General features: G+C 40.2%; 1 protein-coding gene across 1 annotated transcript in view; it reads right to left on the bottom strand.

Annotated features, from left to right (window-relative positions):
* hydin (HYDIN axonemal central pair apparatus protein) overlaps positions 1-14,742 on the bottom strand; it is a 109,125-nt gene that overhangs the window by 38,297 nt on the left and 56,086 nt on the right. The window contains exons 29-48 of the mRNA XM_028584433.1: positions 13,969-14,102; positions 11,804-11,931; positions 9,986-10,122; positions 9,353-9,480; positions 8,437-8,550; positions 6,920-7,000; positions 6,607-6,720; positions 6,277-6,516; positions 4,984-5,113; positions 4,732-4,875; positions 4,448-4,618; positions 3,579-3,727; positions 3,515-3,542; positions 3,251-3,429; positions 2,898-2,972; positions 2,182-2,365; positions 1,913-2,054; positions 1,173-1,302; positions 948-1,041; positions 175-269 (exon numbers count right to left, since the gene is read on the bottom strand). Coding sequence (XP_028440234.1) covers positions 175-269; positions 948-1,041; positions 1,173-1,302; positions 1,913-2,054; positions 2,182-2,365; positions 2,898-2,972; positions 3,251-3,429; positions 3,515-3,542; positions 3,579-3,727; positions 4,448-4,618; positions 4,732-4,875; positions 4,984-5,113; positions 6,277-6,516; positions 6,607-6,720; positions 6,920-7,000; positions 8,437-8,550; positions 9,353-9,480; positions 9,986-10,122; positions 11,804-11,931; positions 13,969-14,102 — 2,597 coding nt within the window. The remainder of the gene's footprint in view (positions 1-174; positions 270-947; positions 1,042-1,172; positions 1,303-1,912; positions 2,055-2,181; positions 2,366-2,897; positions 2,973-3,250; positions 3,430-3,514; positions 3,543-3,578; positions 3,728-4,447; positions 4,619-4,731; positions 4,876-4,983; positions 5,114-6,276; positions 6,517-6,606; positions 6,721-6,919; positions 7,001-8,436; positions 8,551-9,352; positions 9,481-9,985; positions 10,123-11,803; positions 11,932-13,968; positions 14,103-14,742) is intronic.

Raw genomic sequence — 14,742 nt, 5'->3', positions numbered from 1 at the left:
AGTATCTGTACATACGGTACTGGTGCACAATTCAACTGTAAATTGGGAAAAATTACACTGTGCGTTGTGGAAAATAATCTAAAGAGTTACCATAATATTTCATAATAATGTGATACAGTTAATTTGTAGTGTTGGGTTGAATGTGTCATTGCCTTTGCTTAGCAGTAAACCTACCTTTTCTTTCTCCAGCTTGTCTGTGGGTTGAGGAGACTCTGCTTTGGTTTCTTCTGTCTGTGTTTGTAAATTATCAGCCTCTTTGATATGATGCACTGTCGTAGCAAAGAGGACCATATGTCAGCAACTAAACCAGTGAGATTACAGTCTATATACCATTATTCACTGCATATCATTCACATTTCCTGGCGCCAAGACATTGAAAAATTATTTGTGTAAAAGTGTCCAGCATTAAAGTGCTCATATTATACTCATTTTCAGGTTCATAATTGTATTTCGAGGTTGTACCAGAATAGGTTTATGTGGTTTAAATTTCAGAAAACACCATATATTTTTTGTACTGCACATTGCTGCAGCTCCTCTTTTCACCCTGTGTTGAGCTCTCTATTTTAGCTACAGTGAGACATCTCACTTCTGTACCATCTTTGTTGGGAGTCGCACAAGTGCAGTAAGTACTGCTAGCTTGTCAGTTGCAGAGTATGAGGGAGTGCCATGCTAGCAGCTAGGCGAGCATTAAAACGTGTGTTACAAAGTGACGCACGTTCGTCACGGAAGTAAAGGCTGGACTACAATAGAGCTGTTTGGAGCAGTTTGTGAACAGTGTTTTCTCTGGAAGATGGTAAGTCCCTTTGGGGTGGACTTTGGGCTTTTTCACTTTTTAAACCTATAATGGGCATACAAAGATATTTAAAACAATAAAGAAAAGGGGAAAAGTCAAAAAGCACAATATGAGCACTCTAAACAAAAGTGGGATTCTTTGCAGTGGCTTATACCTTCATTTAAAAGATTCTGCTCTCTTGCATCCACTTGAGTTTTTTTAGTGTTGTTAGAGGAAGAAATCCTCCGCCCATTCAATGCATCTGTTGACTGGAGAGGAAAGGAAACAAATTAGTTTTACGATCACCGATGGGTAGACTAAGTAGGTGTGCTTATGGGAGCTTGCATATATTTTGGTACACGTATGATTTTGTTCATACAGGAGTGTTATTATGGAATACCTGCTTTCGCACCAGCAAGTTCTTCTTCTTCGACATGTCTTTAGTATTCTTCTTTCCTTCTTCTCTCAACCTTTTCATCTCCTCCTCTTGCCTCTTTTCTTCCAGCTCTTTTGCTTTGCGCTCAAGCTCCCTTACAAAAACAGGCGCGCACACACAGCCACACGTTATTTATTTTTTTAAATGTTTGAAAATATTCCCACTAGATAGTATATTTTACCAGATGGTGGAAGCTACGTATATTATTGTTAGGGCCTGAACAGTTTAATTAGTATTTGTGAACAAAACTCCAAAACGAGGCTCCAGACTCAAATGACAATTTGATCCAGGTATGCAGACATTCAGTCCAATGGGATATTTATTCTATCATGTCTTCACATATAGATTCCTATATAGATTATGCCTCCATAACAATTTTGCTGTCTCTTTGCTTGAATTAGACAGTGGGCCTCGTGCAAGAACTACTCATATAAACAGTGGTGAAGTAGTGAAGAAGAGAATTGTGTTTTGAATTTTCTATTAGGCACAAACGAAATGCACAGTTGGTAACAGCCATGCATACATAGATACAATTGTTTGACTTAAGAATAATAATGTCTGAATACATTTGATCTTTAAATATGAAATTAATTAAAATAACATGAACAGGTGACATTCATCAAGCCAAAACAAGTTTGTCCAGTTAAGAGAGTGTGGTGAATCCGTCTTGGATTCAAAGTGTCTGGCCATCTTCCAGTCAGTACCTGCGTTTCTGCTGCCTGCGCTTCTCTCTGTCTCGATGGACTATACGCTCTATCGCCTCCTCTGGGAGAGCGTTATACTCGTCGTCATCCAGCTCCTGGAGCCACTGCTCCTCTCTGTCAGCTCTCTCTTTCTGCAGAGCCTCTGAAGGACACACAGACAGTTTTTACATACTGTACAATGCCATAAACCTTACTGAATAGAAATAATAACCCAATCAATGTGATGAGTTCTGTCCTCTGTATAAGAATGTCTGTATGTGTGTGTTTACCCTCAGTTTCTCTCTGTGCGCTCTCCCGTGCTTTCAAGGCCGCGTAGGAGTCAGACAAGTTGACTACATAGATGTGTTTGCGGTTATTAAGAGCCTTGAGAACAACTTGCAGTGTGCTGGCTTCTGACTGAGTGTACACAGACTCCAGACCATCAATCACTATGCCGCGGTGACAATCGCTCCTCTGTTAGCACGACGGCAGCACCAACAGCAATGCCAATGACGAGACAAAGAGAACAAACATGAGAAGACACAGAAGTTAAACTTAAGAAACTCTGCCTCTTTTAATTAAATTAAAACCATTATTAAACGTAATACACACATGATATTTGCCAGTTTATAAGTACAAATAGCAGGGAGCCAGGGTTCAAAATTAGCACCATCTAACAGCCAAATACTCTAAAGTGGCTGGTAGATTTGCTTCACTCACCAGCCCAAAAAACAATAGTAATATATTGAGTAGCTTGTAAAATTTGACCATTCATTAGATATTTGGCTGGAGGACAAAAAGAAAATTTTGAACCCTGCTGGGAGCTATTTTGATGTATGCATGTAGCATTTCAATCTAGTTGTCTTACAGTAGGTGTTTGTGTCCTGTGACATTGTGCCCTAGCAGTTAACTATTTATTTTGAAACCATGTAATAAACATTGTGTTTATTACATATACTACTACAATAAACTGCATAAATATAGGAAAAACAGTGTGTTAACTTACCTGAAATCTTTCTGCCAGGATATCAACCAGTAGCTGTTCAGGCAAGAGATTGCAGAGTGTGTTCACATCTCCTCCCTGAAGTGAAACCACACCAAAGGATTTGGTTTATCATATTAAATTATTACATGGTATTTACAATTTTAGATACTCATGTTAGAGAGATAAGATATATATTTAAGAGATATGGTGCTTGCAAAGATAAAGATGTATCCAGTAGGTTCATGTTCAATGTATAGAGCATAAAAAGGTATACAAAAGTTATTTTCTAATTCCCAAACCTGGACTAAAATGGTTAACCATTCCAACACAACATTAAAACACACCAGAAGGCTAGAGGATTTGAGGAAACGTACCAGGCAAAATGCAAAGGGTGTGTTTTCAGTCTCCTCAGTAGCCTTGGAGTCATGTTTACTGCTGCTGTCCTCACTGGGTTTGGCAAGAACTTGCACAGTATCATCTGAAGTTTGAGCTGAATGTGCAGCTGGATCAGAGGCTTCAAGATGTGTTGCAGGTCCTGGTTCTATGGTCTGAGCTGAAATCAGATGTACATACTGTATATTAATGTCCATTAAAAGCACATTTAGAGTTGCACTGCATGCACAGTATATTATTCTTACCAGCCTCATCATCAGCAGCAGCAGCAGCAGCCGAAGCAGCAGCAGCAGCAGAGGCAGCAGCAGCAGCAGCAGCAGCAGCACAGTCATAGAGTTGTCTTGCGGTCAGGCTAACAGGTGAAGTGCCATTTATCAGCACCTCTGTAACCTCAGCATCAACACTCAGGTACGTCCCTCCGTAGTGATGTGCCAGAGCAGCCACTGTGCTGCTCCTATCTAAAGTGGCAGAACAGGATACACACACACACACACACACACACACACACACACAAAAATCCCAGGTAACTTAATGTTTTAATCCATATTATTTTGGGGCATTTTTAGGCCTTTATTGACAGGAGAGCTAAAGACAGGTAAGGGGAGAGAGAGGGTGAATGGCATGCAGCAAAAGGCTGCATGTTCAATTCCGACCTGCGGCCCGTGCTGCGGTAAGGACTGGGCCTTTATACATGGGGCGCACGCTCAACCAGGTTAGCTACCCAGATGCCCCAGTCTTCAAATATTTGATTGAAATATGAAGATGCTGCAAATTAAGTGGTATCATTTTTCAATACAGAATCCACTGTTAATGAATTAGAGCCAAGTAAAGGTGTGGCTTAGAGCTAACCAAACGTGCAACCACCTCTAACTGTATGTTGTACCGTATTAGCCCAGTAGAGCATACCAATGAATTGTGTCTCCATTTTAACTCTTACTAATGAATTGTCCTGTTTTCCTTTTTGTTTCTTTCTGTTTCTCCCTTTTTTATTGCAAATGTTACTACTGTATATCTTTTGTCCTTTTTTATTGTAACTTTAAATGGACTGTAGATGGAAATTAGCCCTTGGGCTACAATCTGGCATTTTTTATATGTACTGTTGTACATGTTCATCAAATGTGCATTGTCCTGAAATAAAGAAATAAAATTAAATAAAATTAACTAATTACTTGCTTCACCTGTCAGTGGGGCTCCATAAACAATAATAGCAATGCCTCTGCGGTTGCGTGCAGCCAGGCCCTCAGGTGACAGATCAACACACATGTGGCGGGCAATTGCTCTGGAGACGGGGGTCATCTCTAGCTGCCCCAGTGTCTCACTGCTTCCCTCATTGGTCATCTCCGAAAGAACTGAAAGCACAAGCATTACTGTAACACACCATAAATGCGAAAATGAGTGAATTACACACTTACCTAATGTCAGGCTACTTTCAACTTCTGCTTTTAAAAGGGTTTGCACTCACGCAATTCAACTGGTTTCACAGGTACAGTTTGTATTTCTTCCACTTTGCTGTCTGGTGTGTGCCCATTGCTTTGGCTTGACCTCTTTTCTTCCTCTTGTATGCCACCCATCTCTTCTTTTTCATCCAAGGCTTCCTTCAGCTCTACTACACACAGGTACAGTAGATTCAATTAAAACAGGTATGCACACATGTGAACATATACCTGTAGGTATTTGATTGCAGAGCATGATGAACATGTGTGCCTGAAGCTACCATCATCTTCCAGTTGGGAGCAGTACTCCTTGTAGTAGTCGAGCAGTTCTGTGGGAAGACTTTCTCCAGGGGCTCTGGGAGGCAGCAGTAAAATGTTGTTCTCATCATAACCCTGCATCAGACGCAGCATCTACATGGGATTAAGTAAATGGGAAGAGGGGGGATGGAGAAAGGAAGCAGGACAGGAAAAGACACAAAAAGGAACAGACAGAAGAAAATTAAACAGTGTGAGGGGCCAAGTGCGGAGCTAAGAAATAAGAGGTAATCATTCAACATCATACAAAAATGCTCTTACTATCAACACTTACAAGACAGAGGAAACAATCTTCGCCCTTTCGCCGGAATTTCAGGTGCTCCCAGTGACAATTCAAAATGCAGAAATTAAACAAGTATCTTCATACAAATACCTGGGACTCCTCACATCAGCATATTTGTAAAAAGATACAGCAGCGCCTTTACTTTCTCCGTAGGCTTAGTTCCTTTGGAACCAGCTGCCAGTTTATTCTAATTCAGTGATTCAGAGTGTCAGCCTGGCTCAGCAGCCTATCTGCTAAACCTAAAACTAAATGATATAATCAAATCAAAGTTTGTGCTAAGATTATTGGTCAACTTGTTGCACATTACTTTCAAACAACCCACAAGAATAGCATGCTCACGCTTGCTAACAGCATGTCTTCTGACTCCATGCATGTTTTAAACTCTGAATACCAACTTTTGCCTTCTTAACAGGCGATTTAGAGTCCCTTCATTTAGATACAACAGGCTTCAGAACTCCTTTATACATCGGTCTATTCTGTTGCTAAGCCAAAATCAGTGTGTTGCCAATTAAGATCTTAACTGAAGGATATCATGAAACATGTTTCGTTGCCATGGCTATTGATGTGTTTTCATCTTTGTACTGTATGTGTAATTGTTGTCTAACTCTGTGTGTATTTTTCTTTTAATTTTTTTTGGAGTGGAGCTGCTCAGGAACGCAAAATGAATTTCAGTGAAATTTAAGTTGTATCGTATCTCCAAGAGGGAAAGAGCGGTAGGAAAGGTTTGTTAAAAACTTGCATCTATTAGATAAGCTAAAACTATACTTCCTGTTTTATATGGTTTATACATAAGAATCGGTAATGACATGGGGCACATTTTTCAAAAGGTTTCTCTTGATTTTTTGTGACTTTGCCCCTTAGCCTATGCTAATGGTATGTGCTCACAATATTATTATCTAACAACCTTGCTTGCACCCGCACATTCCAACTTTTTCTCTCATTCTTATCCCTTTGCAATCATACAGAAGAGAGCTACCTTTTCTTCCTCAAGATACTGTGTGTCAAATTCCAGGGAGTAGAACTCAATTGGGAAAGAGCAGGGGTTTTTGACGATGACCTCAGCTTCAACCTCAGTGGTGACAGGCAGGCAAGGCCCCAGCTCCAGCACCGGCGGGCAGAACTGGAGCTGTGGCTCCTCGCCCTGCCCCTGGACGTTAATCAACAACTGCTCGGTGCTGTCAGCCACTCGCACCACTAGCTGCACGTTGTAAGCATTCTGCAAAGACACGGACAGTAGGTCACAACCCATGGAATGCTATGATGCTCTGCTATGTATTATTATTCTAAAGTCAATTAAGCTCCATACCGACTCAGCAGCACTGAACCTTATCTGGACATTGACTCGTTCGCCAGGGGACAGCATGCCAGAACTGGGAATCACCCTGAACACCGCTGGAGGTGGGCGCTGCTTCTGCAAAACCTTTTAATGCCGGTAGAGAGCAAGAACGGAGGCAGGTGTTAGGTTTGTATTTGTCTCTTATCAATAGTATTCTGATCACTTAGCTAACAAAAGCTAACAAAGGTAGATGACACATACCTAGAAGTAGTTTTAGTTACCTGGAGAGCAAATTACAAAATTAATTGGAAAAGAAATTTCCATAAAATGACAATTTTTGTACCTTTTTCAAACGCTTCCCCTTCTCAGCTATGCTCCAGTAGCAGGGCACAGACTCATGATTAAACAGCTGTATTGTCTTGATCTGATGAGGAACAACAACAACAACCTGAGCGCATTCTCATGTCAGTTTGGCTACAACAGAATGAATTGACATCAGTTAGTGTAATAAACTAGGGGTGTGCAAAAAAATTGATTCACATTCGTATTGCGATTCAAGCTCTACCGATTCAAAATCGATTTACAGAATTCCAAAAATCAATTCATGATTTTTTTTTTTTAACTGTATAGTACAGGCCAAAAGTTTGGACACACCTTCTCATTCAATGTGTTTCTTTATTTTTATGACTATTTACATTGTAGATTCTCACTGAAGGCATCAAAACTATGAATGCTTTTTTGATAGCACTGCAAACCCTTGGTGTTCTCTCAATGAGCTTCATGAGGTAGTCATCTGAAATGGTTTTCACTTCACAGGTGTGCTTTGTCAGGGTTAATTAGTGGAATGTTTTCCCTTATTAATAAAAAAGCAAAGGGTGGCTACTTTGAAGAATCTAAAATATAAGACATGTTTTCAGTTATTTCACACTTCTTTGTTAAGTACATAATTCCATATGTGTTCATTCATAGTTTTGATGCCTTTCAGTGAGAATCTACAATGTAAATAGTCATGAAAATAGAAGGAAACACATTGAATGAGAAGGTGTGTCCAACATTTTGGCCTGTACTGTATGTCTACTGCAATCACATGGGAAAAGTAACTACATCATCTTTTTAAATTGAGAATCGTTTTTGAATCGAAAATCTAATTTTTAATCGAATATTGAGCCTAAAAATCCATATTGAATCAAATCGTGACATTTTCTGAATCGTGCACCCCTATAATAAATGGCTTCATAAAATCTTTAATCATAGTTTTAAGCTTTGACTTCTGGAAATATGTATAACCACAGCCAAATTTAACACACATACGTTGTATCAGCTTAGTAAGGTCAGGTCATTGGAAATGATAAACTTAACCTGATCTGACAGTAAGATGGCAACACAGTGAGGCAGCATACTGGTCACAGCAGTGTTAAAGGGGCGCTATGAAGTTTTGGCAATTTCTTTGCTGTTTTCTTGCTTTTTGCTCGCAGGTTTCTCTATAGATCTCCCCCTACAGCTTCAGGAATAGATATTTGGCAACACTGTAAAAACTTGCTCGGTCAGTCTGCCGTTTCCTCTTTCTCTGTGACTCCGACAATGCTTTCCTAGCATAGTTCCCTTTTAAGCGGTAAACAGCATTTGCCCTTCCTATTCTCCTACTTTTACATGTTGATAACACAAAGTTAAACAAAACGGGCAGTAAAAGTTGAATTTATTTAAATTTGTGTAGCTATCCAATTTTAATCAAATCAGTGTAAGAGCTTGTGTAATCATACAAACTTTCAACACAGCATTTTATTCCATCATCAACAACTATCAACCTTTGTAGGGCCACACAACAGTATCTTCTCATTCCAGCTTATCATACTGTATTACCTGACACATGTCACACTGCACAGTGTCAAACAGCAGTGTATCCGTGGAAACAGTGACGGCCGGCACAGTTACAACCGCACGCAGGCGCAGCTGGACCATTGGGCCACCTTTGACCTGTAAAACCAAAAACAATCATTGTTACAGTGCTACTGATCAACAAGGAAGACAATGACCCAATTACTGTATGTAGACATTTTACACTGAATCATAAATAATGACAATATTTGTGCAAGTGTATGCCCATTAGAGTGCGGGTACCCAACCCGAGCCCGACGGAACCCGAGCGTCTGGCCTGGCCAACAGGCCAGGCCGGACAGATATTTAGAAATGATGTTCTGAGAGCGGAGTGTGTGGAAAGTGGGCAGAAGAGGGATAGAGAAAGAGGAAGCAGACGTGTAGATGCGACCGGAGCAGAGTTGGTGGAATGAGTTTAACTTTTGTACACAGTGTGTGCGGTGTCCGAAATAAACCCCAGACTGAAAGCAAAGTTCATTAATTTGCTCAGCAGAAACGGGATTTTAACCCCGACGTTACTCATTTTATAACGTCTCCCCTGGTTTTCTTACCACGGTCAGAAACGAAGCAATCAGGAAAGGTTAACACATTGAACATTTTAAATTTAAAATATGATGTAGGTGTGCGCCTGTGTTAACTTGCCCCGTGTGCGCTGATGCACTCATCTGTTGACATTTCCGAGTGCCTTCCTACAGTTGCTTAATAAAAGCGGGCTTTCCACACAAACAAACGTACATGTGTCATTAGTATGAGAAAAAAACGAGATTTTGTGTCGGGCTCGGGTCGGGTTCTGACATAAATATCTTAATGCCTGTCGGGCTCGGGCCGGGCTCGGGTAGGGCTTGGGCCGGGCTTGGACAGAAAAATGCGGCCCAATCATCACTCTATTGCCCATGTGTACCTGTATTGGCATGACAACACTTATGTCCCCTGTCTTCAGATTGGCTCCTTGGGGGTCAAATTTAACTGTGAAAGTATGTGTCTCGCCGCAGGGCAGGTTCTTCACTCTTTCAAATCCTGCACTGAATCCTTTGAAGAAGCAACAAAACACTCAAAGTGTTTTATTTCATAAAGACAAAATGAAGAACATTGAGAAGAAGAAAAAAAACAAAACAAAAAGAAAAGAAAACAACCTATTGAAAAATGATTAATATCAGAAGACAGGCAGAATATTTCCTCAGACAATCAATCAATTGAATTTCATCCATTATCCATATCCTTTTCCTCATTTCACTTTAAGATAGGATAGTATTAACTCATCTCACCTACCTACACATGATTAAAACTAGGTGTTATCAGCAAAAATTATAAATCTGTAAACTTGTGTCTCTCTAATAAATAGGTTGACATTTTGGGAAATACACTTGTTCGCTTTCTTGCAGAAAGTTACTGTAGAAGAGAAGATAAATACCACTGGCATATCTGTCTGCCCAATCTGAAGCTAGATCCAGGAGTTGGCACAGTAATACTGAGAAATCACATGATCACACACGGATGAAGGATGAGGATGAGGATTTTAAGTAATGTATCGTACCTGTGCCAGCTAGAAGTTTGCCATTGGGATAGAAAGACACAGCCACTGACCCAGTATTTGTCACATTTACAGTGCGACTGAAGACTTTGCCTGGAATGGCATAACCAAAATCCAAAACATACTCTGGGAGCAGGAACCTGGGGGAGTGGAAAAAGATAGGGGTGAAGACATAAATAAGACAATAACAAGCAACATCCAAGTTGCTCAGTAAAAAAACCCAAGTTTCTTCACTGAAGCAGGGCTTGGTAATACTTCAGTGTTATGATTGACATAATATGTTATCATTAACCATTAACAGACAAGCAGGCAACGGATTCCCAGTTCACCTGTCCGGGATGCTTGGACATAGGGCTGGGCAATAAATCGATATTATATTGATATGGTGATATGAGACTAGATATCCTCTTAGATTTTGGATATTGTAATATGACATAAGTGTTGTCTTTTCCTGGTTTTAAAGGCTGTATTACAGTAAAGTGATGTACTTTTCTGAACTTACCAGACTGTTCTAGCTGTTCTATTTTTTGCCTTTTCCCCACTTTGACATTATGTCCACATTACTGATGATTATTTATCTAAAATCTAAGTTTGAACATATTTTGTTAAAGCACCAGTTCTCAACCCTAGAATATTGCCGCAATATCGATATCGAGGTATTTGGTCAAGAATATTGTGATATCTGATTTTCTCCATATCGCCCAGCCCTACTTGGACATACTTTCCATGCTCTGCTTCTGCAAACAGCTGCAGAAAAATATTGGACGTAGCATGAAGTCAAACCATTGGTTTGAGAACTGCCGTTTTGATGCCTCGCAATGCATCAACTAGCGATTGAGATATATATAACCTTAGATTAAGGTAAACTCAATGCAACCACTGTAACAATTCCTACAACGCATCATAAGCTAAGGTTTGTTTTCAAAAGAGATTTGAGGACTTTCAAAAAGCAAACATCAACTTTCAGCTTTAGCACCAAATTATCTCTTTACACATTACTCTAGAAAAAAGGTGGGCGTCACTATACGGGAAGCTGAGTTTTTCTGAACATTTTGATATGGAACACATGGGGATCAGTTATATGCAAATACCTTAAATAGGTCAATTTAAGAAGATGTGAAAATGCCATTAGACCTCAGAGGGTTAAGGCACTTCCGCATTGGCGTCCCTTATTAGACCCGGAAGCTTCGTCCATTATTTTTTACAGACTACAGTATGTTGTGGACACATGCAGTCACTTTCCTGGAATCATTGGCCTGTCCGTAAGACCGACACAAGTCTGCAGCTGTCCGAGCCTGTCCTCAATGCATCCATAGTAAGCACGGTCCAGCAAAGAGCCACAAACTTATCAAAAAAAGAGCTTCAAACGCAACTTGCAAATGCAAAGTTTGTACTAGCTAAAAATCATGTTTAATTACTTTTTAAAATGTTATTACTTTTAACTGTTTACTGTAACTGATATTATTAATCGGTCAAAATTGTTATTGTCAGTAAAGCGGTTAAAACATTCTTAGAACACAGTTCTTTTCCTTGAATATCAACCTGATTATTTTGTATGTTGTAGTTTGCAGCATATATTTGTGGAAGTCAAACAAGGGATCACAATAAGGTTTGAGTGAAAACAGCCAATGCACACCATGACTTCCATCAATTTGCACAAATACCACAGAACAAAACCTACCCAGCCAGATATTATTCAATAACCCAAACTCTTTTGAATTCCACAACACAGTTCTTGTTTCAGTCAAGTGAGTGCACCATCTGTTCAGCCAAAGTGTGTGTGTGTGTGTGTGTGTGTGTGTGTGGGGGTTGTGTACATACTGGCTAAGTTTGTGCCACTTTCTGGAGGAACCTTGCGAGTCGCTGAGCTCCAGCAGGCTACTGGTCACAGCGAGAGCATTCTGTTTGACCAATGTTTTCTCAATCTCCATGTGAAGCAGCTCTTCATACTGGAGGCAGCAGGCAAAAGAGAGAAAAGAAAAAGGGAGAGGAAGACAGAAGGAGTATGTAAACACTCAAAAGTTACAAACAAAATTGAAGAGTTACATAAGCAAACAGCACAGTCTAAATGGTAAGAGCAATAATTCAAGGTTTCTCCAAATCTATTTTCACTAGTCAAAGCTTGTCTTATCAAACATACAGTACACAATAACAGCTGGATGTGATTTAGTTTGGACTGGTAAAAATGATATTTTTGGATATCACTTGACATGATTCAAGGCTTAGCATTGGATGCTGGTCTTGTAAAGCAGAGCCGGCTGTCAGTTTAGATTCTGACGACTTTAAAGGTCCCATGGCATGAAAATTTCACTTTATGAGGTTTTTTAACATCAATATGCGTTCCCCCAGCCTGCCTATGGCCCCCCAGTGGCAAACCGAGCCCTGGGTATCCTGCTCTGCCTTTGAGAAAATGAAAGCTCAGATGGACCAATCTGGAATCATAATGACCTCATAAGGAGCAAGGTTACCTCCCCTTTCTCTGCTTTGCCCGCCCAGAGAATTTGCCCACCCATGAGAGAGAGACATCATGGCTTTCAAACGAGCAAAGTGGCAGTTGGTCAAGGCCACACAATCACCCTCCACCTTGCACCCCCCTCTCTCCTCTTCAATAGCTACAGACACAGAAATGGCACATTCTAAGGAAAGCTCATTGTGGGACTGGCTCTAGTGGCTATAATTCTGCACCAAGGCTGAATTTCGGGAAAGAGACTTCAGATACAGTATTAAGGGACCACTAAGGTCTATATAAAAGCATCCAAAGAGCACCATGTCATGGGACCTTTAAATCAGCTCATTATCATGGAATTTGTGGTGATTTCGAGATGTGCTGATTATATTACCAACTGAAGCTTTAAAAGTTTTTTTGTATGTGTTTTTCCTTATGCGGTTTATAGGTCTATAGAGGGTGATATGTACAGATTGTAAAGCACTTTGAGGCAAATTTGTGATTTTGGGCTATATAAATAAAATGAATTTGACTCACTTGACAGAATATAATTAGAAATATTCTAATGTTTTGTCAAAAAACAAACATGTCAAAAAACATTTGCAGACATCTGTATTATGTATCTAGAAGGCTACTTTACGATAAAATGTCTGTGACATCATTAGAGATCTGAAGTATTTTCACGAATGATATTTTTATTAGAAATACTTTGAATTGTTGTTCTTACTAGACAATCATAATTGCATTCTTACTAGACAAATCATAATTGCATAATAATGCATGGTTGTTATCACAGTCACATTGTAATTGACTTTAATAATTTATATAGAAGTTTAAATATAATAATGGATAATCAAGCAAAAGCTCAACTGTAAACATTTTATAAATCAGTTTGCCATGCTCTTCTACATGATAACAACAGATAGAAAGTCCCTGAGTTCATGGGTTTTTGTGGATAAAGTGGTAATGTTGACAATTTGTCAGTTTATGTACATGTATTGCAGTCCTTATCGCTCCTGTCCTTTTCATTTCAGTTAGGGGGTATGTCAGGGATGCCGGGGCAACACAAAACCATGAGTAAATACTGAGGGGATAAGCAGAAAATAGCAATTTTCATTGTAATTCAATGGTTCTCTGGTCTACTCCCTGGAAAATCAATACACAGATAAGAAGCAGGCAAAGCCCTGTAGAATAGGCTGGTTTCTAACAGCAGAGATGTTGTAGCACTGCCATACCCATATAGAAAGAGCATGTGCACCATATATGTTGACCACCATGTCATGCATCTTTTCTTAATACATAATTAATAATATTCAATAATAATAACATTCTAAACAAGATTCACTCTGTCAATTGGAACAAATAAACACATTGGTTTTGGTTATTCTTTGTGTACTCAAACAAAGTATTGTACCGTTTTCACTACACTAAATACAACATGCTTACCACTGTAGTAACCTACATGACCAATTTTGGAAAATAATACGGAAGAATAGGTTTGTTAACAGTAACATTAATTTTGTTTGTATTAGTCACTGACTGTGAGGGTGCAGTTGGTGTCCGTTGTTGCTCCTCCACCAGCAGCCGTAATTCCATTCATAAACTCCTCTCTGACTCTATCCCCCTCCACAGCTGTTCTGGCCTGCTGCACCACATCACTGTAGCACTCCTCTGCTGCAAGGCAAAATACATGGTTATTAGGGAGACCTGCTGAAGGATTTGGACTCAATGCTTTTTAATACAAAAAGTGTCAGAGAGCAAAACAGCAAAACAGAGATTACCTACTACTGTAGGGGCTAAGTGAAGGAGTTCAAGCTTGTTCGCAAGTGAGGGGACAATGGAGCGGGAGATTGGTCGGAGAATCGGCGCAGCGGGTGCGGTATTACATTCAATTTATCGCACCGTTGTGACGAAAAGAGAGCTGAGCCAGAAGGCAAAGCTCTCAATCTACCGGTCAGTTTTTGTTCCTACCCTCACCTATGGTCATGAAGGCTGGGTCATGACCGAAAAAACAAGATCCAGGGTATAAGCGGACAAAATGGGTTTCCTCAGGAGGGTGGCTGGCGTCTCCCTTAGAGATAGGGTGAGAAGCTCAGTCATCCGTGAGGAGCTCGGAGTAGAGCCGCTGCTCCTTTGCGTCAAAAGGAGCCAGTTGAGGTGGTTCGGGCATCTGGTAAGGATGCCCCCCGGGTGCCTCCCTAGGGAGGTGTTCCAGGCACATCCAGCTAGACCCAGGACTAGGTGGAGGGATTATATCTCCAACCTGGCCTGGGAACGCCTCGGGATCCACCAGTCGGAGCTGGTTAATGTGGTT

Source organism: Perca flavescens, chromosome 8, assembly GCF_004354835.1.
Source record: "Perca flavescens isolate YP-PL-M2 chromosome 8, PFLA_1.0, whole genome shotgun sequence".
NCBI lineage: Eukaryota > Metazoa > Chordata > Actinopteri > Perciformes > Percidae > Perca > Perca flavescens.
The sequence above is the reverse complement of the archived record's forward strand: the minus strand, read 5'-3'. Positions and strand labels throughout refer to the sequence as shown.